The sequence below is a fragment of the Erinaceus europaeus genome, chromosome 11 (genome assembly GCF_950295315.1).
Source record: "Erinaceus europaeus chromosome 11, mEriEur2.1, whole genome shotgun sequence".
In the NCBI taxonomy this organism is placed as follows: domain Eukaryota; kingdom Metazoa; phylum Chordata; class Mammalia; order Eulipotyphla; family Erinaceidae; genus Erinaceus; species Erinaceus europaeus.
Genome location: NC_080172.1, coordinates 85,575,944 through 85,603,066, shown reverse-complemented (window position 1 = coordinate 85,603,066; position 27,123 = coordinate 85,575,944). Strand labels below are relative to the sequence as shown.

General features: G+C 34.2%; 1 protein-coding gene across 2 annotated transcripts in view; it reads left to right on the top strand.

Annotated features, from left to right (window-relative positions):
* Positions 1–27,123, top strand: part of COL11A1 (collagen type XI alpha 1 chain) — a 188,587-nt gene that overhangs the window by 45,360 nt on the left and 116,104 nt on the right. Inside the window, exons 6-15 of one of the 2 annotated variants that reach the window (XM_007532663.2) lie at positions 6,810–6,962; positions 7,158–7,250; positions 9,018–9,272; positions 10,281–10,343; positions 12,890–12,931; positions 13,881–13,943; positions 14,845–14,919; positions 18,570–18,653; positions 21,939–21,995; positions 26,628–26,681. In XM_007532663.2, the coding sequence (XP_007532725.2) occupies positions 6,810–6,962; positions 7,158–7,250; positions 9,018–9,272; positions 10,281–10,343; positions 12,890–12,931; positions 13,881–13,943; positions 14,845–14,919; positions 18,570–18,653; positions 21,939–21,995; positions 26,628–26,681 (939 nt within the window). Of the gene's footprint in view, positions 1–6,430; positions 6,548–6,809; positions 6,963–7,157; positions 7,251–9,017; positions 9,273–10,280; positions 10,344–12,889; positions 12,932–13,880; positions 13,944–14,844; positions 14,920–18,569; positions 18,654–21,938; positions 21,996–26,627; positions 26,682–27,123 lie in introns of both variants that reach the window. The other variant, XM_007532666.2, reaches the window with a different exon arrangement.

Sequence of the window (27,123 nt, the reverse complement as noted above, 5' to 3'; positions counted from 1 at the left end):
TGAATCTGGTAATTCCCATGCTTTTGGCAATACATGCAGATGAGAAAATTACATTAGAACTATCCTAAAGTCTTCAGTGTGTGTTGACTATTTGGATTTATTTTGGAATTATTTTTTATATATAGTGCAAGACTAATATTGACATTTGACTTATTTTTATTGAAGAAAATATTATGTAAAGAGCAGTGAAAAGAAAAAGCAGAATTAACTGCTCATTCTAAAGAACTGAAAATATAGTGCAGTGTATACTTTATCCAGATCTTTTGGGTAAAGTCTGATGTAGATATTTCCAGTGATTAAAAAAACAAATAAATTAGAAGGAAAGTATTTGGGATTAGAATTAAATTTTTAGATTACTCTTCTCAAAATAATGCTAAATTTTTCAAAAGAAAATGGTTGTTTTATAGTTTGCAGATTGTCTTTATGCTTGAAGATAGCTTATATGACATTCTTTTTTCTTTTTAAATAAATTGTTAAGTGTTATTACTTGAGTTTTACTAATACAAAGTTAATATTTTATCTTTTCATTTAAATTTGTAATCAAATTAGATTTTAATACTTGTTGTTAAATACATATTTTTATTTTGCTTTTAAAGATGTTTAAGCAAATTCTATTGCATTGGTGTTTCCAGGACTTAATGATTCTTTTTTAAAAAAATCCTTAGAAACTGACAGAAAAGCAAAAGAAAAAAATTACTTGAGTGTGTTTTCTTGTTTCACAGGTGCTATTTGATTCATTTTTGCATTCTATCTCGATTTAGTAATTTAATACCACATTTAAAATATTTAGTGTATATGCTTAAGATTAAAGAAAATTGTTTTGTTTTAATAAAGATGAAATTTATTCTTTTTAGCAGTTGTTATGACTGAGTTTTGGAGTAATGAGTACATTCCTGATGTCACCTTCAGGTTTATTATTTCCGTGTTTTAAAACAAGTTGCTATTTGATCTTAGTTAACTTGAAACATGCTAATAATTTATTATTATTATTAAATTGCCACCAGAGTTATTGAGTTACTTTTTTTCCCTTTTTTTAAAAATATTTTTCTTTTTTAGTAGAGAGGACAGAAATTGAGAGGGGACAAGGAAAGAGAAAGAGAGACACCTGTAGACCTGTTTCACTACTTGAGAAGCCTCCCAGCCCCCACAGATGGAAAGTAGAGGCTTGACTTGGGTCCTTGAGCATGACAAAGTGGGTGCTGAGCTGGGTGGGCCTCCAGTAATTTCCATTTCCTTAAACTCCTTTACAAGCTATACCTCTTCATTATTTTAGTTATTTATATGTATATTCAATCTTCTAAGATGTCAGACTTGTTTTTATTAAAAGATTTGATTGAGGGGGCTGAATGGTGGTGCATTCTCTTAAACACACAATATTACCAAGCACAAGGGCCAAAGCTTGAACTCCTGTTCCCCACTTGCAGGAGGTCTGCTTTAGGAGTGGAGAAGCAAAAAAGGGAAAAATAGTTGCTAGGAGCAGTGCTAGTATTAGTGGCATTCACAGTGCTGGCACCAAGCTACATTGATACCCTGGTGACAATGAAAGAAAGAAAGAAAGAAAGAAAGAAAGAAAGAAAGAAAGAAAGAAAGAAAGAAAGAAAGAAAGAAAGAAAGAAAGAGGGAGGGAGGGAGGGAGGGAGGGAGGGAGGAAGGAAGGAAGGAAGGAAGGAAGGAAGGAAGGAAGGAAGGAAGGGAGGAAGGTAGGTTTGGTGTTGAGGGAAATAGCATGCTGCTATAATGAAAAAATGCATGAAAGTCTGTCATGTGATAAATAGTATTTCTTTCTATTTTCTGTATTAAATGTATCACAATGAAATTTTTAAAAAGTTTCATTTCTTTCCTGAATTCTAAATTACATTGATATCTTAATATTAAGATAACCATTCTTTAAAAAAAATAACTGGTTGGGGGGCTGGGTGGTGGCACACCAGGTTAAGTGCACATAGTACAAGAGCAAGGACCTGCTAAAGGATTGGAGTTCTAGCCTCCAGCTCCCCACCTGTGTGTGTGGGGGGGTTCTTCAGTAGTTATAAAGCACGTCTGTAAATGTCTCTCTGTCTCTCTTCCTCTATTTTCTCTTTACCCCTTAATTTCTCTCTGTCCTATCCACTAAAAATGAAAAATAGACAGGGAGTTGGGTGGTAGCACAGCAGGTTAAGCACACATGGCCTGAAGTGCAAGGACCAGCGTATGGATCCGGTTCAAGCCCCCGACACCCTACGTGCAGGGGAGTCACTTCATGGGCAGTGAAGCAGGTCTGCAAGTGTCTCTCTTTCTCTCCCCCCTCTGTCTTCCCCTCCTCTCTCCATTTCTCTCTGTCCTATCTAACAATGTTGACAACAATAACAACAATAATAACTAAAACAACAATAAAAAACAACAAGGGCAACAAAAGGGAAGATAAATAATTAAAAAAAAAGAAAAATAGCCATCAGGAGCAGTGGATTCGTAGTGCCAACATAGAGCCCCAGTGATAACCATGAAGGAAATAAATAAGTAAATAAAATAACTGTTTTATATATTATTTTGATAGAGATAGAGAGGAGTTGAAAGGTAAGGAAGAAATAGAGAGAGGAAGAGATAACTGCAGCACTACTTCATGAAACTTATCCCCTACAAATGAGGACCTGGGGCTTGAACTCAGATCCTGTGGATGATAATGTGTGCTCAAGATCAGGTGGATCTCTGCCCAGCCCCCTAAGATAAGTATTCTGTGCTAGTCTGAAAAAAGTAAAAAAAAAAAAAATAGCAGCAATTGTTATATGAATTTCTATCTATAACCATTTATATATGTATTTATATATCCATATATATATAATTACCTCATGTTCTGCCTATATAAAGTAGTAGTAAAATGTTTGCAGGTCACCAAAGAAGGCAGAGTACATTATAGAGTTTCAGTCATAATGTTTCATTCTCAAGATTCAGTAGTTTGTGATTGACATGACACTGCATCATCAAAGTTTTTAAGAAATTACATAGTGCAAATAGATTTAGAAATAGTGAAAACATCATCGAAGTTTAATGCTTTCTTTTTCTTTTTTGCCTTTATTGTTATTGCTGAGGTTCTGTGCTGACACTATGAATCCACTGCTCCTGGAAGCTGTTTTTCCCATTTTGTATTGTATAGGACAGAGAGAGATTGAGAGAGGAGAGAAGATAGAAAGGGAGAGAGAAGGATAGACACCTGCAGACCTGCTTCACCACTTATGAAGTGACTTCCACCCACCCCCCACCCCCACCTCCACCCCCCAACCCCTCACTGGTGGGGAGCCAGGGGCTTGAACCGAGATCTTTGTGTCCTTGCACTTCTTACTAAGTGCGCTTAACCCAGTGCACTACTGCCTGGTCTCCCAAGTTTAATTATTTTTGAACCTTCACAATAACGTGTATATAAGTGTAATCAGTGCCAAAGTCACTGTGATTTTGGGATTATTCTCAAAATGTTAGGTTATCTTCCTATCCTACAAGAAATTTAATGTTAGATCTATATTTCATTCTTTCTTAATGAATTACACATACTATATAATACCATAGTATAGCAAGCAATGGTTATTTTTATATGAGACAAAAAAATAAAATGAATAAAAGACAAACATTTATAAAGAACTTGACCTCCCCAAATTTATTATCATGATCTTTTCACTTATTATGTATAACATGTCCTAGTTTACATAGATGCTTAGATATTTGCTATTGCCACTATTTTTCTAGTTGATCAGATAAGAATCATCTTCATATTTTCAGTAGACTCTCCTCAGATATACCATTTATGTTAGTTTGCTCATAAATTAAAGCTGAAGCTAATGTATCACTGCCTGACATTTTTGCACATATATTCATCTGATTGTTTATAACTAGGTCTTTTCTATCCATCTTTAAGAAATCATCAAAATTCTGAGGTGAAAAGTAGAATCATCTCCAAAATAATTTGTAATATTTGATGTGGAACAGCAAAAACCTAGTTATAGCCAACACTACCTTAAAAGTAATGTAGTTCTGGGCCGGGTGGTGGCACACCTGGTTGAGCACACATTACAGTGCACAAGGACTCAGGTTCCAGGCCCTGCTCCCCACCTGCAGCGGGAAAGCATTGCAGGTGGTAAAGCAGGGCTGCAGATGTCTCTCTGTCTCTCTCCATATCTATCTCCCTCTTCCCTCTTGGTTTCTGGCTGCTTCTATCCAATAAATAAATATAATTTAAAAAAAGTAAAAAAGAAAAAAAAAGTGATGTAGTTCCAATTAAAGGCTCCTTGTGTATAATGGTGGAAAAAACCTGACATGGGACTGGAAGAGTTTTGCAGACGCTTATGGGGAGATGTGAAACTGTACTTGTGTGCCATCAGCTGCACTGTAAACCAATCACCCCAACATACTGATTTGAACAAGAAAAACATAAAGGAATAAAGAAATTATAATAGAAATGAAGATTATTTTCATGGAATTCAAAATAAATCTAAGAAAATGTGTGCTATAGTGACTAGAGAAGTGAATGTTTTCTCCTAAAATATGCCACAGTCGCAACTGATCTGATTCACCTGCATTGTATTTGGAAAGAGTCTAATTAGAAAAGAGAATTAGAAAAACTTTTTTTTTTCCTACAAGAGAAAAAAATCATGATGTAAAAGTAATTTTATATTTTGGATGGGTATATATTATATATAACTTTAAAAAATATTTTTTGGGGATAATGGTTTACAGTACAATTATTGACACATGGATACAATTTCTTCTTTTTAAAAAATATTTATTTATTTATTCCCTTTTGTTGCCCTTGATGTTTTATTGTTGTTGTAGTTATTGTCGTCGTTGTTGGATAGGACAGACAGAAATGGAGAGCGATGGGGAAGATAGAAAGGGGGAGAGAAAGATAGACAGCTGCAGACCTGTGAAGGGACTCCCCTGCACGTGGGGAGCCCAGGGCTCCAGCTGGGATCCTTACACCTGTCCTTGCACTTTGCACCACATGCCCTTAACCCGCTGTGCTACCGCCCAAATCCCATGGATAAAATCTGTCACCATAGTAGGTATTTGTAAAATACTCTCATTCCCAAATTAGGTTCTTTTCCACCATCACTGATGCCTTTATTTTTTCTTTGAAAATTCATTGTAGATTTTTAAAATTAATTTATTTTCCCTTTTGTCGCCCTTGTTGTTTAATATTGTTGTGGTTATTGATGTGGTTATTTTTGGATAGGACAGAGAGAGGTGGAGAGAGGAGGGGAAGACAGAGAGAAGAAAAGAAAGACACCTGCAGACCTGCTTCACCACTTGTGAAGTGACTCCCCTGCATGTGGAGAGCAAGGGGCTCCAACAGGGATCCTTACACCAGTCCTTGCGCTTTGCACCACGAGCCCTTAACCTGCTGCGCCACTGCCGGACTCCCTCATTTTCTCTTCTTAATGTACTTAGCAATTATATTTGTCACACAAAATCTATATTATTGCATAATGATTAAATTTATGGTAGGGATATTTGACTTATAAGTTGGATATATTATTTTTCTCATCATATATTGTGTATACACATCTCACACATTATATTAAGACATCTCTCAACTAAGTTCTCGTAAAGCAGAATACTTAGAGAAAGTGAGTTTAGTCTAAGAAATGTAAGTTATTTAAGTGGTATATATTTAATTTTTGTGAAAAATGATTTATAATTTTTATGAAAAATGTAATTTTTAATCCTAGATTGTTTCATAAATATTCTGTGCTGATGTTGATCTTAATTAACCCAGAGTGCATTAAAAATTTCTGATGAATTTAAAATTTACTTTTTCCATTGGTTCTAGTATTAAATAAACTATAGATTTATTTCATATTTCTTGTATTCACTTGCTTCCTCTTTCCTTTCTATCACACCATAGGTGCAAAATAATTCTTTCATATTTGGAAGAATTATACGTCATGTTATTATTTTTAAACATGTAGTTTAATGGGAAAGAAGTTCTCATTGAAACTGCAGTAAAGTTCTTATAGAGAAACTTTATGCCTCATTTTTCACAAATCTAAATCAACATAAATATCTTAACAAATGTGTACAAGTACATAATTGTTATACTTAAACTGATATTCAGTTGTCAAATTTTAATATTCCAAACTTTTTGTTTCCTTCTAATCCTAACCATTATTCAGGTTTTAGAAAACTTGTTGCCGCTATTTTATTATTCTGCACATAAAACTGTAATATAAAACATTGAATTGTTGGCAAAGTCATGGTATGCTTTTCTCTTTTTCAAAGCATAAATGTGTCATGACTTTTCTGACAACCCCATATATTTAAAATAATGGTACTTCCTGTCTCCTAACATTTACTATACATAATATTAAGTTATTACTGTAAGTAAATGTTAAGAAAACTTCCACTTTATTAATTGCATTACCAGCAACTAACAAAACTGCCTGGTATTTTTTCCTTTGCAATGTAGTATGCACCTGAGGATATAATGGAATATGACTATGAGTATGGGGAAGCAGAATATAAGGAGGCTGAAAGTGTAACTGAGACCCCCACTGTAACTGAGGAAACAGTAGCACAAACGGAGGTAAAAACAAAGTCACACTTTTGTGGATGATGTCCTGTTGTTTGTCATCCTGTGGCTCCTTATGCCCACCATTCCTGAAACTAATTACAGTCTTTCATTCCACCTGATTTCTGTGAAGCAATAACTGATTTTTCATTTAACAGTAGTAGAACTGAATGAGTGATGCTCATTTTGGTTTGCTTTCCTTCCTTTCATCTATACACTTTATTTTCCTTTTGACTTTATTTATGTTTTCCATCTCATCTTTCACCACGTTTTACAGAAAAAGAACTCCCATTTCAAAAAGAAGATGAAGACAATGATCACTAACTCAAAGGAAAAGTCCAAAAAGTTTACACCCCCTAAATCTGAAAAATTTGCATCAAAGAAGAAGGAAAGTTATCAAGCAACAGCAAAAGCCAAACTAGGGGTACAGGTAGCAAAGAAAAAGCAATCAAGATCTCTCCTAGATAAGCTGGAAGATCTGTGATGATGAGCCATAGTCCTAACCCAACTAGATTAATATTCATTTGGCTAATCTGATAATTCAACTAAATAACAAATTCCATAGACTTGGGATCACCTTATTTATTTTCTTAACTAATAGCTTTTGTTTTGAATTTATCATTAGGCAAATATTGTTGATGACTTTCAAGAATACAACTATGGAACAATGGAGAGTTACCAAACAGAAGCTCCTAGGCGTGTTTATGGAACAAATGAGGTAATACAGAAAACACATCACAATTCAAGTTTTAAAACTAGCATTTCTTGACATACCTCCATCTGGAAGAACATATAACCTCCTAAAAGTTCAACATTTTTTATATTCTTTTGCTTTTAAGAGAAACAATAACATTGTCTCATTATTACTAAAACTGGTTCATTTTAAATCAATGTCAATTCGCGTTTTGCATGAGTCTTTGCTTCATGCAAACACTAAACTTTGATCTAACTGCGGAATTGACTGATAAGCACTTCTCGATTGTTTCTGGGATCGAACAAACTTTTCAACATGTTGTTGACAAAGAATATTCACATGATCCTTCTGTGAGAAAGAAAATTCTCTTAAGTGACATCTGTATCATCAGAATGATACAGTGAGAATTTATTTCATTTACCAAAAATCACGCTTGATTATGACAAGAAGCTTTCTAGGAAATGTAGTCTTGGGTTTTAATACCTGTCTGCATTTTCATACTTCTTAGGATGTGATGTAATTATGGTTAAATATCTCAATATTTTCCATGAAGATATTTTAAGTACATGTACGAACAAATGAAGCAACCCTCCTTAATTTCACATAATGCATACCTTTAGGCATGAAAAAAAATGACTACATTCTGCAGTTTAACTTTGTTAAATGCCAGTTATGAATTAAATCACTGTAGTAATTTAGTTAGATAGCATTTTGTTTAACATGTTCCCCGATAAAGCAAATAAATTCAGTAGTGTGCTATTAATACATACACTCAATGTATGACATAATATTTTATAATGAAAACAGGTCTCGCAATTCACAGAATCAAAAATAATTTCCTCCAAATTAATATATTTATGCAAGTTGCTTATTTACCCATACTTATTTGGTTTTTCAGTTCAAATCTAGGCTTATAGCATATTCTGAGCCTGAGTAACATGCAACCTCAATATATAGTATATTTTCCCACCTGACTTTTCCTATCAAATTACTATTATATAAATCATTATAGTTACTTAATCATTGATAATCACTTATCCACAATTTTTCTTTAATACTGCTTATTTTTAATGTTGCTTCATCTATATTATCAAAAAGTAAGCTACTTAAAAATAAAACAACAAAGTAGCAAGATAAATTTATTGATTTGAACTTATCATAAAACTACCAAAATGTGTAATGAATAGTGTTTACATTTATGCTTTTAGTAATAAGTTACTTCTGAGGAAAATAAACTTGACAGAGGTTTATTTTTCTATGACTTATTATTATTTACTTTAATAACTCTGATAAATAATACTTTTGTAATCCTAGATATTATGTAAAATATAGTGGTAAATCTTAATATTATTAACATTAACTTTCTTTTGGAGTTAGAGTCAAACCTGTATTACTTTTCTGGTAGTATGTATATTTTATAATGATATTCTGTTACATTTCAAATTAGAGAAAGTTTTAGCTATATCACATTTTATTGTTAAAATTCCATAGTGTTCAGTAAAATTTAAATTGACTAAGGCCTTTACTATGAAGCAAGCAAATACACATGTTGATTCCATGTGACTATTTGCAGTTTGGAAAATATAACTTTGAAAGCAATATATCTTTGTACATACTAATGCACAAATTTATTTCTTTCAAAGACTATGAAATCTTTGCTGACTCAGACATGTTTGAGTAGCACTCAAATTGCTTTTCATCACATCCATCAGACTGTATCTGCCAATGCTTATCTTGCTTTACTAACAGTAAATTTCATGTTCTCCGATTCCTTGCAACTTAAATTGATAGCCAAATCCAGTTGAAGAGGTATTTACTGAAGAATATCTAACTGGAGAGGATTATGATTCCCAGAGGAAAAATTTGGAGGATGCACTATATGAAAGCAAAGGAATAGACGGCAGGGACTCTGATCTTCTGGTAGATGAAGATTTAGGCGAATATGATTTTTATGAATTTAACCAATATGAAGATAAACCAACAAGTTCCACTAATGAAGAATTTGGTCCAGGTGTACCAGCAGAAACTGATATTACAGAAACAAGCGTAAGTCAGTATTACGCTCTGTATCGTTGTCTATATTATTTTTGGAATATTTTTGTGCTCATCTTGAAGTCTTTCAAATCTGAAGTATGAAAAGTTATCATTACTAGGACATAATAATAGATTCTTAGTCTTCAGCACTTTTAAGTCTGGTTACACTATGAGTAGGGTCTTCATTTAAAAATATAATAAAGCAATTGTATACAAACTTTATTATAGGATTACAACTTAGTTATTATTATTGAATAGGAGTCTAAATTGGATTGGGTATGTTATACTACAACAAAGCAAAATATTTTGGGGAAAGAGGGCTTGGGAGGGTGTGAAAAGGACCTTAGGATCCTGATGTATAATGATGGAAAAGATCTTAAGTTGTGGGTGAGTGTCTTCTGCAGACACCTACCCCAAGGAAATGAGACTCTTATGCCCCTGTATCAACAACCATATTGTAAACCAAAAATAATTTAAATAAAATAAAAATAATTTTAAGTTTAATTTAATAATACTTCATTAGTACTTTATAATAATAACTGAGGTCTTCAGATGTTTTTATTTTCCTGCTTTATCCATTTGAGATGCAATTGTTAAGTCTTTTCAAGATTCAGTATTAATGATGATTATACTTTTCTACTTATATTTTCAGTACTAAACTCTTAAACAGTTTCTTTTAAAAACACATTATTAGTCATATGTTTTAATTATTCTACTTGATATTTATTTCCTTATTGGATAGAGGCAGAGAGAAATTAAAAGCGAAAGGGGAGATAGGGAGAGAGACAGAATGGGAGAATAATAGCAGCAAAATTACTTCACCACTTGCAAAGTCTCCCCCCCTGTACATAGGGACCAGGGCTTGAACCTAGGTCTTTGCACATCGCAACATCTGCATTCAATCAGGTGCACCACCATCCAGCCCCTCAATAGAATGCACTTAGATGATTAAGCTTTCCTGAAATATTTAAATGGCTATATTTACTCAGATATAGGCTGTTTGAATTTTTCACTCAACAGATAAATGGCCACGGATCATATGGAGAAAAGGGACAGAAAGGAGAACCAGCAGTTGTTGAACCTGTAAGTACTGGTGTGTATGCATGTTAAATGTTGGCATAAATATTTAGTTTATAGTATCAAGCCACACCACTATAGAATGTTATACGCATTCATGACTTATCATAAATAATTCTAATGTCAAAATAGTCAGTTTGCCACAAATAAGTGAGTCGCTAATTCAAATTCTGGCAAATGAATCTTCAGTAAAGCAAAAGTATTATACTAACACAATTTTGGTATTTGGAAAGTTAAATTTTACTTTCCTTAATTATCTTTACCTACTGGATACAAACAGTCAGAAATCAAGAGGAAAGGGGGAGATAAAGAGGGAGAAAGACAGAGGATATCTGCAGCACTGATTCACCATTCATGAAACTTTTCCCCTGAAGGTGGGGACCAAGTACTCGAACCCAGGTCCTTGTGCGTTGTAACACGTGTGCTCAACTAGATGCACCATCACCTAGCCCCTGAAATAGTTAAAATTGATATAATATAATTCTATTAACTTACAGCTGAATAACCAAAGGCTCAAATAATTGGTGGTTGAGATAAAATCAGACTTTAGCTCTATCATTTCCAACCTAGAAATTTTCCTTGAATTCCTATAACTTCCCATTATTAGAAATACACTATTTGACATAGATGCTTACTTACTCCATGTACAAATTTCATCATATAATAATATAATCATTTTTTTAAAATCTCATTTATCCCTTGGAAAAAACTCTAATTCATTCCAGAAGGAATTTTAATATTTGTTATTAATTTTATTCTTATTGAAATGATTTCTATGAAGAAAATTATTAGTTGAAAGTTAATTTAATATTGTTGTCTCTGAGGAGATTCCTGTTACTATATTAGAATGGAAGAGAAGGTATTATGTTTGTTTACTATTTGTCTTAGTCATAACATTCATTTAAGAAAATCGAGAACATAAAAATTTAAAAAGAGTGGCCATAATAAAGACTGAAAATATTATTGGGCCATTTTTGGTCATCTACTTAATTACTCTCAAATGTGAGAAATCACAATATCTACTAATGGCTTCACAAATATATATACATATATATGTAATGAATTGTTCTTGTTATAAAACGTGTAACTACTTTTTAAATATTTTTATTGGATAGAGACAGAGAGAAATTGAGAGAGGGAGAGATACACCTACAGCCCTGCTTCACCACTTGTGAAGCTTCCCCCCTGCAGGTGGGGACCAGGAGCTTGACCGTGTGCACTATGGTGTGTGTGCATAACCACCTGGCCCCATGAAGCTACTTTTTAAATCAAACAGTTTTCATCAGTTCAAAAGTGAAGTGTAATAAAAGTTTTTAGAACTAAATTCTTATTTTGAAATAGTACTCTATTCTTCAATCTATTTAAGACTTTAAGTGAGACTGCATAGGTGACTCAGCACCACATCAGAACACTTGCTTGCTTATTGTCCCAAGCTTGATTCTGGCATTGGTTATGCTAGAGGAATACTCCGCTTTTCTCTTTCTCATTCGCTCTCGTTTTCTCTTATTAAGACATGAAGTGCTTGGACCATGGCACACCCAGTAGAGTATATGCATTACCATGTGCAAGGACCTGGGTTCAAGTCCCAGATCTTCACCTACAGGGGGCAGGCTTCATGAACAGTAGAGCAGTGCTACAACTTTCTCTTTCTCCCTCACTAATCCCCCCCTTACTCTCAGTTTCTGTCTGTTGAGAGCAGTGGATTTGTTGTGCGGGTACTAAGTCACAGGGATAACACTGGTGGTGGTGGGAAAATATATAAATATATATTGAAGACTGTCAGGTCCAGGGGAGATCTATCAGCAGTAGTACACAGGACTTACTTGCTAGTGCTCCCTCTTTGATCCCTAGTATCATCAATAGACAGAACTGAACAATGTCTAGGTTTAAAAATAAATAAATGAGAGGGGGGCTTATCTCATATTTATCCCCAGTTCCTTGCTTTGGCTTTTTTTTCCAGTTTCTGAACTAAAGTGGCTAGGTTAAGTGACACTTCCATTCTTTCATTCACAATGCTAATCTTTATCAAATTCCTGCTTTGCATTTGGAGCCTTAGGAGGAGTAAGGCAGGATCAATGAGGAGAAATTGAGTCTTTCATCATTATGGTGGAAAAGCATGATGGCTTGGTAAAGACTGACATGTACTGATACTTATCTTGTGGGAATGTGGAAATGTATATTGTGATAACAACAGACCTGTAAATCAGTATTTCTTCAATAAAGTAATTTGAAGTTGGATAAATAAATAAATATATACCTGCTTAATGTCCAACATTATTCTGGATGCAAAGAAAACTTGGTCAAAAGTATTCATTCTGCTTTTGTTAGAAACATTTGAAACTTGTTCTCCTTGTATATGACTTAATTAGGGGCTGTATGTTCTAAATTTCCCTATTTATCCATGCAAAAAATATTTGTAATTGGCTTTACACAGAAGTAGTAGAGAATTCATTTTTTTACAATGTAATGATGTGAGACATTTTTTAGAGAAGTTTACATAAATGTCTCGGGATTACATTTTCTTGATAATGATTCTCTTTTTTTTATTATAGGGTATGCTTGTTGAAGGACCACCAGGGCCAGCAGGACCTGTGGTATGTAATGTCTTATATATGTTTTATCTTGAATTTTTGAGTAATCAGATAAAATATATCTATTATAGAACTGATTCTGTGTATTGTAGACTAAGACTGGGATTTAATTATAGAAGTATTTATCCAGAGAACCTGTGGCTCTGAATTGTTTTCTACTTTGACTATCCAAATAATATTCTTCTGAGAGCACTAGAATTAAATTGTGTTTTAAATATTTTTGTTTTTAAATGCCTTAATATTTTCTAACCTCAATGTCAACTTTATTACTGAAAATTATCAGAGTAAAATCTTTCTCATTTTCTATTATCTATCTTCCCATCTATCTATCTATCTGTCTATCATCTATCTAATCTAATCATTCATCTGAAGAATTTTGTATAAAGCTTAGCTGCTTTATCTGTACTTCTGAATGGAAGTGTATTGTCACTCAACGTCTCTTTATTCCAAAGTAGTTATGCTCACAGGAATTTATAATACATCTTAACTTTTATAGAAATTAGACTTTGCAATTAGAAATAAATATGTGAAGCATAGATTTAGGTAGCTTTACCTACACAACAATATGCATTTAAGTTAAAATATTTCTATGTTTTCAACTTTGTTATCACACATTTGAGGTCTAATTATATAAGGATACTGTTTTCCCACTATGAATTGGAAACCAACTTCTGCCTCATAGAATTTGATTTGGTTTGCTAATATGAGCCTTTCCTGTTTCTCTTTGGAATGTTTGTCTCCATCATAAGAGAAGCTTAGAGAAAGAGTTGAGTTAGCTACTAAGTGGTCTCTATATGGTATCTTTTCATAGGAAGATAAATAGAGCTATTGTATGAAAGGCATGTGTATATTTATGAAAACTAACTGAGCTCTGTTATTTTCATAGGATGTATTTGCCTACATACTGATGAGTTTAGGAACTTGACTCTGATCATGGTTTATTTCTCTGCAGGGTCTTATGGGTCCCCCAGGTTTACAAGGCCCCACTGGTCCTCCTGGTGACCCTGGTGACAGGGTAAGTGAAAGAATGCTTCATGACGAAAGAATGTAAAATAGGTTAATGGTATTGAGATACATTTTACAAGTATAACTGTTGTTCTTCTCATGGAGAGGGATATGCAGTTATCTACCAATTCAATAATTGTGTCAAATTCTGGTGAATTTTTATAGCCATAATTTAAAGTAAGAATAAAGAGTATGCTTTTTCTGTTAGTGAGAAAACTTTGCTCATCACTTTTCATCTTGAAAGTAACCAGTTATATTAGGTTCAGTTCTTTAGTTTTAACTTTAGACACATTTTCTTTCTTTCTTTTTTTTTGTCTCCAGTTGTTGGGCCTGGGTGCTGGCACTATGACTCCATTGCTCCTGGCGGCCACCCCCTCCCATTTTCTCCCCATCATCTTATTAGATAGGACAAAGAGAAATTGCGAGAGAAGGGGATATATAGAGGAAGAGAGAAACCTGCAGTGTCTCCCTGTAGGTGGGGAGCCTGGGGTACGAACTGGAATCCTTACACAGGTCCTGTGCTTAGTACTATTTGAGCTTAACCATGTGTGCCACTGTTGGGCCCCGACATATTTTCTACGATTCCTCACCTCCAGGTATTTAAAGATGAATTGTAATTTGAAGATTCAGTGCTGAGATCACACAGCGAAATGAACCTATTCTTTTAAAATCCTCTATCACCACCTCCTTTTTTTTCTCCATCCATGTGTTGCCAGTGGAAGTATATATTATGAAAATCACCTGAAGCTACTACAATGAAATATCCTAGAGATACATCTAGGTCTGCTTTATGAAGATTAATCAAAAGGAGAGGACAAGTGTACAATTATTTAGGGTTGACCTGCTAGCAGTTATTTTGTTTCTAATGAATCTGATGACTTAATTCTGATGAATTTATTTACTTTCCTTAGGGTCCCCCAGGACGTCCTGGCTTACCAGGGGCTGACGGTCTACCTGGTCCTCCTGGCACCATGTTAATGTTACCGGTATGTTTATTTTATTGTTATAAAGATTTTTTTTAAATGTTGAGTTGTATTACAGAGCAATCAACTAAAAACCTTTGTTTGAGGCAGAGGTACTTGATATGCTGCAAAGATAATTTGTACCAAATGAAATTCTGGGAAATATCAGTCTGTACATTACAAATAAGATTTCATAATTTGTGCTTTCAGCAACAATTTACAGAGATATTTCTAGCTAATTTCCATGTATGTGAATTAACTTGTTATATGACTAGCAAGCATTTGCTGTGCTGCTTAGCATAATGTTTACCACCTTTCAGATTATAGTTGATACTTTTTAGAAAAGACTGATCTAAAGTTATTGCTCAATAGTAAAAAATAGTTTGAGTTAGATGGAACTTTAGAAACAAGGAAGGACTACAGGGAATGATGGGCAGGGAGGGGGTAGGGGTGCTTTTTGGTCCTAATACATGATAGCTTGATAGTGGGAAAGGACCCAAGCTGGAGGTGAGAAAATTTTTCAGACACCTGTCACAAGGAAATAAGAAATGTACCCATGTGTCAACAACTAGACTAATATATAAGGAACAGAACAAAAAAGAGAAAAAGAAAAGGAGAAGGAAAGAAAGAAGGAAGGAAGGAAGGAAGGAAGGAAGGAAGGGAGGAAGGAAGGAAAGAAGGGAGGAATGAAGAGGAAGGAAGGAAAGAAGGGAGGAAGGAAGGGGAAGGAAGGAAGACAGACATAGAGAGAAGGGAAGGGAAGAACAGGAAAACACAAGGTGATATTTGCATTAGGTTTGATCTGTAGCAGCAAAGTCAAGACTCTGTGGGTTTGAGGAGAGAGGCTGAGAGAGAGCACTACAGACCCACTACAAGATGGGGGAAGAGGACTAAGATTGTGGTGGGAGTGATGTGCAATCACCTATCATGGGAAGATTAAAAAAAAATTTGTACTTCTGTGACATCTGTCTTACAAATCAGTATTTCCCTAAAGTAGTGAATTGACATTTCCTTTATAATGTTGCTGCAGTTCCTTGAGAGAAAAAAAATGATTTATTTATCTTTTAATACAATTTCAAGTAATAATTTCAAAGTAAAAAATTAACTCATGATCCCTTTTGAGTTAAAATTTATAAGCTTTTTCGAGTTTCCTAGAGGAGTGCAAGATGTTTTCTTATGTAAGTTCTTTTGAAAAGGTGATGATTCCTCGGTTACTTCTAGAGACCCAAAAGTTTTGCATGATAGACTGGCAAAATAGATCACCTGTATAGTGTGTGGTGATTTACCACATGTGTGACCCAAGTCTGAGCTTGGCCCCCACTACCCTGAAGGATGTATGTTTCAGTGCTGTTGTTTCTTTCCCTCTTTCTCAAAATGGCAGCATAGAGTGGTGAATATCAGACACGGAACAATCACAGAAATTTTGCTTAACAAAATAGCAATTAATTTATAACATTTAACAGTATACTTGGAATTTTTAAAAATAAAAGAATAGAATATATAATTTTTGCTGGATAAATGTATAAATATAAATATATAATAACATATTATATATTAATATAACTATATAATAATAAAAATATATAATATAAATATATAAAATATAAATACAAATATATAATTTATGCTAGACTTTTCAGCGATTATGGTGTTGAAAATGGAAAAATAATCTTAAAAATTTTTTAAATTATTTATTTAAGAAAGGACACATTAACAAAATCATAGGGTGGGGGGGTACAACTCCAAACAATTCCCGCCACCCAATCTCCGTATCCCATCCCCTCCCCAATAGCTTTCCCATTCTCTATCCCTCTGGGAGCATGGTCTTTGTGGGTTGCAGAAGGTGGAAGGTCTGGCTTCTGTAATTGCTTCCCCACTGAACATGGGCGTTGACAGGTCGATACATACTCCCAGTCTGCCTCTCTCTTTCCTTAGTGGGGTGGGTTGTCTCTGGCTCCCCAGCGATGGAACATAGCAGCGCACCGGCCATGGCCTGTTCGATAGCGATTGAGGAGAGCCCAATCATAACGTGCTAGGTCAAAGCCGGGTTGATGCTTGCAGGGGTCTGTGATGAGGTGTTTGTTCTTTACCTCAGCTGACTGCCAGCTCTGTTTCCAAGAGACTGGAACAGAGAAGTTCAGTGTAGGCGTAGGGGACCAGATTGGGTGACGAGATGTCAAGTGTTGAACAGGGTGGGCGAAGATATCCGCGTATATTGGCAGGTCCGGTTGATCGTAGACTTGGGAAATGAACTTAGATAATGTCGCATCCCGATGAATATCTGGCGGGGCGATGTTGCTAAGAACTGGCAGTCATGGAACCGGGGTGGAACGGATGGTTCCAGAAATTATCCTCATGGAGGAATATAATTTGGAATCGACCAAGTGGACATGGGGGCTACGGAATCATACTGGGGCACAGTATTCTGCAGTGGAATAGCATAATGCCAGAGATGATTGTAGTGTGGAAGCACTCGCGCCCCATGAGAAGCTGGCCAGTCTTGCAATGATGTTATTCCTCACGCCGCTATGTTCCCTCGCTGGGGAGCCAGAGACGACCCGAACTGCCCCTGCGGCTACAGACAGACTATGACCCACATAGTCAACGACTGCCCCCTCTCCAGATTCAAAGGAGGTCTCGAAACTTTACATCAGGCTCAACCTGATGCTGTTGACTGGCTATGGAAGAAGGGCAAACACTAGAAGAAGAAGAAGCTATGTGCGCGGATGCATTGGATCGACCTTCCCATGGTGCATCCCATGAGTACCCATTCATTGGGGAACTGACGATCCTTCCTAGCCAACTGAATCCACATGGATCCCAGTCACTTTCAAAGCCAGCAACAAGCAGCTCCTGACAGCTTTCAACCTGATGCTGTTGACTGGCTATGGAAGAAGGGCAAACGCTAGAAGAAAAGAAGTGGGGTGGGTCTCTGGGGAAGCTGAGCTCCAGGACACATTGGTGGGGTCTTCAGTCCAGGGAAGCCTGGCCAGCATCCTGATGGCATCTGGAACCTGGTGGCTGAAAAGAGAGTTAACATATAAAGCCAAACAAAATGTTGAATAATCATGAACACAAAGGTTGGAATAGTGGAGATGAAGTGTTGGGGGGTACTCACTGTAAACTCTAGTGTACTACTGCTTTCAGGTATATATTCACCCTGGTTTATGGATATGTGTGAACATATGCTCTATCTCCTGGAACCTGGTCTATATCTAGGTTTTGGGACTTTGTTAGGAAGTGAACCACCTGGGATGGAATTAGAGAATACTATGAAAGGAAAAGTCTCACCCGAGTGATGAAGTTGAAGGGTTGTCATTCCACACCTGAAGTCTCTGGACACAGTCTGAAGTGAAGCATATTGGGTTAGCACTCACTGCGTTGATTAGGTTGCGATCAGTGGATGCAATATTATTTGAATTGGGAGAAGCATATGGGAAAGTGGGCCCTACCCTAGGGTCCCAGGACTGGGGGTTCCTTCTACAAATGATAAAACATGATCTAGATAACTTCCATGCTAAGCCAAAGGAGATTTAAAAAAAAAAGTATCATGATTCATTATGCAATTACTAGAGACTCCTGCAAAATCTCATCATTATAAGCAAGTAGGTTGTTGTTACTCATTAAAACATTTTTTGACAAATAGTAATTTTGAGGTTATCATATTGTTTCAGTTCCGCTATGGTGGTGATGGCTCCAAAGGACCAACTATTTCTGCTCAGGAAGCTCAGGCCCAAGCAATTCTTCAACAGGCTCGGGTAAGAAAGGATAAATATGTATCCCAATAATTTGATTCTGTTTCTAATTGTGCATATATCTGTACATGTGTGTGTGTAATGATTATTTCCTTTAATCGAATATCGTTCTTAGGTAATTGGCCTTTCAAATATGGTCATATGTACTTCCGGCACTAACATGTAAATCGAACAAAACTTTTCTATGTATTTTTTTCGGAGATTTCTGATGGGTTTTTACTTAATATTCTCTGTTTTTTATTTTTAAAAATTTCTTTATTTCTCCCCTTTTGTTGCCCTTGTTGTTTTATTATTGTAGTTATTATTGTTGGAGTTATTGATGTCATTGTTGTTGGATAGGACAGAGAGAAATGCAGAGAAGGGGAAGACAGAGGGGGGAAGAAAGACAGACACCTGCAGACCTGCTACATCATCTGTGAAGCAACTCCCCTCTAGGTGGGGAGCCAGGGGCTCGAACCAGGATCCTTAAGCTGTTCCTTGCGATTTGAGCCACGTGCACTTAACCCACTGTGCTACCTCCCGATTCCCGACATTCTCTATTATTTACATCTAGTTCTATGCTAAAACGAAAATTGATGACTAAGAATACAAACAAGAAAATAATTATTTAAAATAAAATTACTTTCCTGATCATCTAGGCTATTTAGACTATTCCAGAATAATGGGAAAATAAAGTTTCTTAATTCCTATATTGGCAAGAATTCATCAAATATACATTCTATGCTCTAACCATTACAATGTATGTTTTTACAAAATCCATTCAGCTCATAATTTTTTGTTAGTTGAAAGTTCCCCTAGCTATATACTATACTTGTAAAACATATAATTATATTTATTTTAAAAAATTATATAAGGAAAACAAAAGAAAAATAAACCAGAAAAGAGCTCAAAGTCAAATAATACATCTATTCATGGTAAATCTTTTAATATATTTATTTTTAGAATGAGAAATAGGAAAAATTAAACAGTGCTCTACTGTGTGTGAAACTCCACTTATTACTCCTGTATGCTGACAGGAAGTCTCATACACATGTAAGACAGGCAAGCTATGACTCAGTTGTCTTTCAGGTTTTTGATATTTTTTCCATTCTTTTTTTTTTTTTTTTTTTTTTTTTTGCTGTGGCTCATTGCCTAAATAATGCCACTACTCCTGGTAACATGGTAACATTTCCTTTCCCTTTCTTCCTTCCTTCCTTCCTTCCTTCCTTCCTTCCTTCCTTTCTTTCTTTCTTTCTTTTTATCTTTCTTTCTTTCTTTCTCTCTCTTTCTTCCTCCCTCCCTCCCTTTCTTTCTTTCTTCCTTTTCTTTTCTTTCCTTTTCTTTTCTTTTTCCTTCTTTCTTTGATAGAGACTAAAATTAAGGAGAGGGGATGAAGAGGGAGAAAGTAAGAGGAAAGACCTACTCGCCTGTAATCTGTGCAATCTACTGAGGGCACCCCATCCAACCCCCCAATTTCTTTTTTAAGAACAAGATAATTAAGTAATAACAGTTCACATGGACTTGGGTACTCGCTTTCTAAGTAGCACTGACCATTTTTGTGGCAGCTTTGTATTTATTTTCATACATTTTCAAATGTGTAAAACACTGGAAACAGTCAAAGGTTACAATAATATTTGCTATATATTTACTAAATCCATGAATCTAAATACTGGTGACAATTCAGTGACCATGCATAAAGTTAATTAAAATTGTAACTATATTTTAGACATTGGTATAATACAAATCAAAAAGATTTTAAATAATTTATTAATGATTCCTATAATTTATCTTAACAAACCATTATTGCTTTGTGCACATTCAAGATAATTGAGCTTAAATATATTCTGAACCCATCTATTTCCATCTCTCTGTCTGTGTTTCTTTTAATAGAGCATGACTCAGCTCTGGTTTATGGAGGTATAAGCAGTTGAATCTGAGACTTTAAAGCCTCAGGCTTGAGAGTCTCTTTGCATAACCATTATGCTAGCTACCCCTTCCCTTAGAAGCCATCTCTTTTTTGTTTTAACCAGAGTACCTCTCAGCTCTGGTTTATGGTAGTAGGGTTTAGAGAGTTGAAATTGAGACTTTGAAGCCTCAGGCGTGAGAACCTCTTAGCATACCCACACCTAAGCCATCTGCTTCTAAGCAGACTGATAAAAATTCTTCATATTTATTAGTCTTTTTGGTCTGCTTACAAATAAATCACAGGTATTATAACTCCAGATTTTAGATATTTAATCTCAAAGGTTAAAAAGTGTATTGTCAAAATTATCATGGTGAGTCAATAGTAGAATTATGGAAGATTTTGCTTTTTTCATTTTTTGTACTTTCATAATATGGCTTGATACATTTTCTATTAAGATAATGTGCTTAGTGTCTGATTCAATAATCTAAATATTCATTTTTTGAATTGTCTAATAGTTAAAAATATATTATTAGTTCAGTATCTATAATATTAAACATTTGTCCATTGTACTCTATTTTTGCCTAGTTTTTGATCATGCTAATTTTACATTTCTAATATTCAATATAACAGCAGTTCTATGTAGTAAATCTACTATACCTATATTGTTGAAAATCAATGTGCTTGTCTAAGCAGCATTAAATTTTAGATTTGTTTAAATAACTTTCATTTTAAGAAACATATCAGTTTTGCTCTTTGCTACATAACTTCTTATAATTTAATGTGAAGTATTGCTAGAAATTTTCATTTATTTTAAGCACCACAAATTGTTTACCTCTCAAGCTTGATCAGCGAAATTGTAGTTATTTATTCATAAGACATTTGTTTGTACATTATTTAAAGTAAGCTTCAGTGCAGAAAATTATTAGGTGTATTGCATCAAAGTTAAAGATTCCAGGGTGGGAGGGAGGGTTCAGGTCCTGGAACATAATAGCAGATGACGACCTAGTGGGGGTTGAATTGTTATGTGGAAAATTGGGAAATGTTACTCATGTACAAACTATTGTATTGTACTTCAACTGTAAATCATTAATCCCCCAATAAAGAAATTTAAAAAAGAAAATTGTTAGGTAAGAATTTCTTATCCTGAAATAGATTTTGAATTGTATCATAAAATAAATAATATTATAGAATAGCAAACTTCACATATTTGACAGTAGTTTAAAATGTATTTGATACTTATTTAGGTAATTTATCATTTTAAAAATTGCAATTCTTCTGGAATCTCCCATGTATCTATTATATCTGTGTTAGTTATCTTCTATTTAAGGTAGCTTCTAAAAGTTGACAATGGGGTTTCAGAAGCTCATATAGGAAAATATTTCTGAATATATTTTGTTTTCTAGATTGCTCTGAGAGGTCCACCTGGCCCAATGGGTCTAACTGGAAGACCAGGTCCTGTGGTATGTTACCCAATATGCTCATGCATGTTTGCGCTCTTATATATATCATTTCTATGCAATTTCACTAGGCATTATTCATATCTCAGGCTGGTGAAAAACACTACACATATCTATTTATGTTTGAGTTTGTTTCCACTTAAGAAAAATCTATTTCAAATGATCCTCAGTAAATATTTATGAAAGGTTACAATAAAAAAATTTCAGGTCAAATAAACAAAATGAAAATAAAATTAGCCCATATATTTTAATCTCTCAAACTAACTATAACTTTTCCTGATATTTAGAGTTGTGAAAATTCAATTACACATTAAATTACTGACACTAATTTTGTGTAAAAAAAAGATACTCCCGGAAGTTGGGTTGTAGCACAGCAAGTTAAGCACACATGGAGCCAAGCACAAGGACCAGCATAAGGATCCAGGTAGGATCCCTGGCTCCCCACCTGCAGGAAAGTCTTCTCACAGGTGGTGAAGCAGGTCTGCAGATGTCTATCTTTCTCTCCCCCTCTCTTTCTTTCCCTCTTCTCTCCATTTCTCTCTTTCCTATCCAGCAACGACGGCAACAAGAATAACTACAACAGTAAAACAACACGGGCAACAAAAGGGAATAAATGAATAAATATTAAAACAACAACAACAACAACAACAAAAAACTTCCAGAATAGGAATGCTATCAAGAGAGGGGATGGGATATGGAGTTCTGGTGGTGAGAATTGTGTGGTGTTGTACCCCTCTTATACTATGGTTTTGTCAGTGTTTCCTTTTTATAAATAAAATTAAAAAAAAACTTTATCAAGAATTAGTTGAGCAGCCCTATGGATGGTGCAATAGATAAAGTGTTAAACTCACAAACAGAAGATGCTATATTCGATGCCTATCATCACATGTGTCAGACCAGTACTCTGTTCCTTTTCCTCTCTCATTATTTAAATAGATTAACTAAAAACAATTATTTGCAAGCAATGAATATTATTCTAAAGTTAGGGAAAAAAAACAAATTATTTTACTTAAAATTCGGGTTTTTCCAGTATTGTATTGTTTCATATGTTAGAGAAGTGAATGTGTTCTGAAATACTTGGAAAATAGCAATGCATACATATTTCTTTTAGATGCTGGCTAGCAAAAATATTTTCCAAATAGGTTTTTTAAACTATCTTAAGATATTTTGAAATTTACAAATCTTTACCCAATGTAGCCTTTTTAAAAAAAAAAAAAAGAAGGTATTTTTTAGATCATAAACTTTTCTTAAGACCAAACAACATTAGAGCATTCTAACAAGTACTTACTAGTTTAGTGACTGATGGAACACATAATTCTTATTAAATGTCTTAGTTTTTCAATAGAAAGATTACTTCATCTATGCTTTAATTTCTGTATGACTTGGAAATAACATTATTTATATAATTTATTTTGCTGACTTAAAATGTTTTTATTTTCTTATTAAACACAAAACTATTATTTAGATTTGATCAAGTAAAGTCTCTGAGTTAATATGCTTTACTGATCTGATTAGGATAATGTCACTTTTAGATGTTTTTTTTTTTTTATATTTTATTTTATTTGTTTATTCCCTTTTGTTGCCCTTGTTGTCTTATTGTTGTAGTTATTATTGTTGTTGTCATCGTTGTTGGATAGGACAGAGAGAAATGGAGAGAGGAGGGGAAGGCAGAGAGGGGGAGAGAAAGATAGACACCTGCAGATCTGCTTCACCGCCTGTGAAGCGACTCCCCTGCAGGTGGGGAGCCGGGGTTCGAACCGGGATTCTTATGCCGGTCCTTGTGCTTTGCGCCATCTGCGCTTAACCCGCTGTGCTACAGCCCGACTCCCACTTTTAGATGTTTTATTCAACATTTTGTTCTGAAGTTTTAACTAAATTTATTGTTCTTTTAATTCAGTCTTGGAATTTCATAGGCTTTTGTGTATTTTTATGTGCTCTAAAATAAATTATATAAGTTTGTGGAACATATGTTCTGGCAATATGTTTTACAAATATAAATTACATTCATTTAAACAATTATCAAGCATTTGTCATATAATTCCATTTTTCTGACTTTAAAAATACTAGGGCAGGTAAATAGTCTGACATTTTTCAAAAAAAGAAATAGTGTTGACAATTGTTTGTTAATTATAACTTAAAACTACACAGTAAAGGAAAATCAGCAGTATTCTAGTGCTTCACAAAAGTAGAGGCAGAAAAATTATTCCTATACTAATTTAATAAAGGTAAAAATTCCTTGGGTCCTGAACTTAAGGTTCTGATGGTGCCAGTTCAGGGTCTGAACTGGAAAAGTACATTTTTAATGAGTATACTTAGCTGATTCTCATTGTCAGGAAGTTTGAGAATGGAACTTTGATGGTGGGAACTGTATGGGATTGATTATACCCCTGTTATCTTATAATCTTGTTACTAATTATTAAATAACCAATAAAATATAAAAAAGTTTGAAACATACTGCCCTATACTATTTAATTTAAAAATGTGAATCTGAAACCTCTAAAATAGTTTTTCAAAGGAATTTATTACTTGACAAGCACAAGCCTAGTGAATCTGAAAAGGGTAAGGCTAATGATGGATAAAACAAATGGAAGCATCTTATATTAGCAGTTCCTGTTTTCACCAATTATTAAGGGTTACTCAACCATAGAACATTGGAAAAAAGAAACGTTGACAGCCATGTCACATTCCCACTGACGTATCCAAGACTAGTTAATTTTAACATTTAAGGCTTTGGCATGAAAAAATTTTGCTTCCAGGGACTAGGCAGTGTAGCACCTGGATAAGCATGCAAACTACCTTGCACAAGGATTTGGGTTTGAGTTCTGCTCCCCATCTGCATGAGGGACAGCTTTACTAGTTGTGAAACAGGGCTGCAGGTGTGTCTTTGACTTTCCCTCTCTGTCTCTCCTCCCCTCCCAAATTCTGTCCTGTCAAATAAAACAAGAAAGGAGGGAGGAAACAAAATGGCTGCAAGGAGCAGTGGATTCTTAGTGCTGGCACCAAGCCCCAGAGATAACACTGGAGGGGAACAAAAAATTATTTCAATAAAAGTTACTAGGAGAAAAAAGATAACATTTTCACTATTTTCTCTCTTAATCTTTTCTCCAAAAATCAAATTACTAAAGACATTTTAAATGCCTGTGAAGTCAAGAGTCTGAAAAGTAAAGACTAAGATTTGAGTAAGAAGGGGGAGGTGATTCAGTGGTAGAGCACCTGCCTTACAGGTGTTCAACCCTGATTTCATTTGAGAACAAAAACTAAGTAAGTAGAACTTCTCAATAATGAAGCATTGCTTTGCACAGACATTCTATCTCATTCTCTCATAGATAGTTTTAGATGAGAAATTATACCTTAAATCACATTATTCAAAATTAAATTACATACATTCTTCCAATATATATTTTTCTAACTGCTTTTATATATGGATGGTGGTCTAAGGAAAGTATTCAGGAAATATAAAATGTGTAGTATTTTTCTTAGTCCAATACTATCATTTATTCTATTACACTTTTAAAAATAAGTGTTTAGATAAAGTAATTATTTATTGGATATTCAATGCATAGAGAGGATGCAATGTCATGTATAATTCAAATAAATCAAGTTTCCTATATTGCATTTCATTTAATGATTGTCTCATTTAATGTTGAATTCTAATTTTCCTCTTAAATTTAATTTGAAGAATCCCTAAATTCCTAATTGGCAGCATGAATGTCATCACTGTAATGTTTAAGAAGCAAATGTTTTTCTTATTTGATTTGTCATATTTCTTGAGAATCTCATAGCAGTTGTTCTACTTTGGAACCACCAGGAGGCTCTAGATGTCTAACATTTTAAGATGGCATACTTTTTTAATTTTTACACTTTCACTCAATGCATAATCGAATAGAGTATGTAGTGATGTAAATAAATCAGAAACTTCTTAGACAGAAATTGTACAACTTTGCAAGAAGTGATTGTTATCACTATGTTCAATTTTAATGTCCTAAAGTTTTTAAAGGGATGTATGGCCTTGTATTTATTTAAAAATGCACAATACTTCTAAAAGTGATTCTATTTTTTTTCTAGTGGATGTGTGCTTTTTTTGTACTTTACAAATTATGCATTCATTTGTGAGAAGTGCTTTTCATAATTCTCATGGGGAAAAGCAATCTGGAAAAAAGTGCTTTGATATTATTTCAGGCCATTATAATGACAGTGATAGCATCTGTTCTTAATTTCTTTTTCTTTTAAAATTCACTGTCCAAATAATTTCAAAAGCAATAACAAAAGCAATAACTGACTACAAAAGCAATAACATTTTAGCTAAGTCTTTGCAATACACATGAATTCAGTGAATATCGGATTAAGTACAAATGCAATGTATTTATTACTACACTGTGTAACGACAAATGATACCTTTTATAATATTATGAGTACTCTTACTGAGCATAAATTATAGAAAATTGTGAATTCATGAGATTGACTTCTGTGTAGTTTTGAATAAACATCCTAAATAGAATTCACGCAATGCTGCTTTATCAAATCTAAAGAGATACGTTTTAATAAACCTGAAAATTTTTTCAAATGAAAATTTTAGAATAAATATGGTAAGGAACCAACTAAATTAAATAATTATTTCCTCACTTTTATTTATAGGGGGGTCCTGGCTCAACTGGTGCCAAAGGTGAGAGTGGTGATCCAGGTCCACAGGTAAAAAAAAAAAAAATCATTAATCTCACTTTGTCTTTTTTTTTTTTTTTTAAGGTATCTGTCACATGGCTTCAAAGTAGAGAAATCACTTACATTCACTTTCAGTTCACATCACCTCTAAATTGAAAATCACTGGTGGCCAGTAAACTGCCAATAACTTGATTAATTTAAATATTACAAGAAGATAATAAGCTAGGACATGAAAAGATTTGGTAGCAATTAGCCTTCCGAATATGAACTGGTGTGAGATTGAATAAAGTGGAACAGAACAGGAAAAATAATAACTTATAAAACCTGGCCTTGAGAACTGAGAAATGTTACACATGTAGAAACTATTGTATTTTATTTTACTGTTGACTGTAACCATTAATTCCTCAAAAAATAAATTAAAAAACAAAAGTACAAAATCCATTAGCATTACAGCTAGATCAAAGTTAAAAAA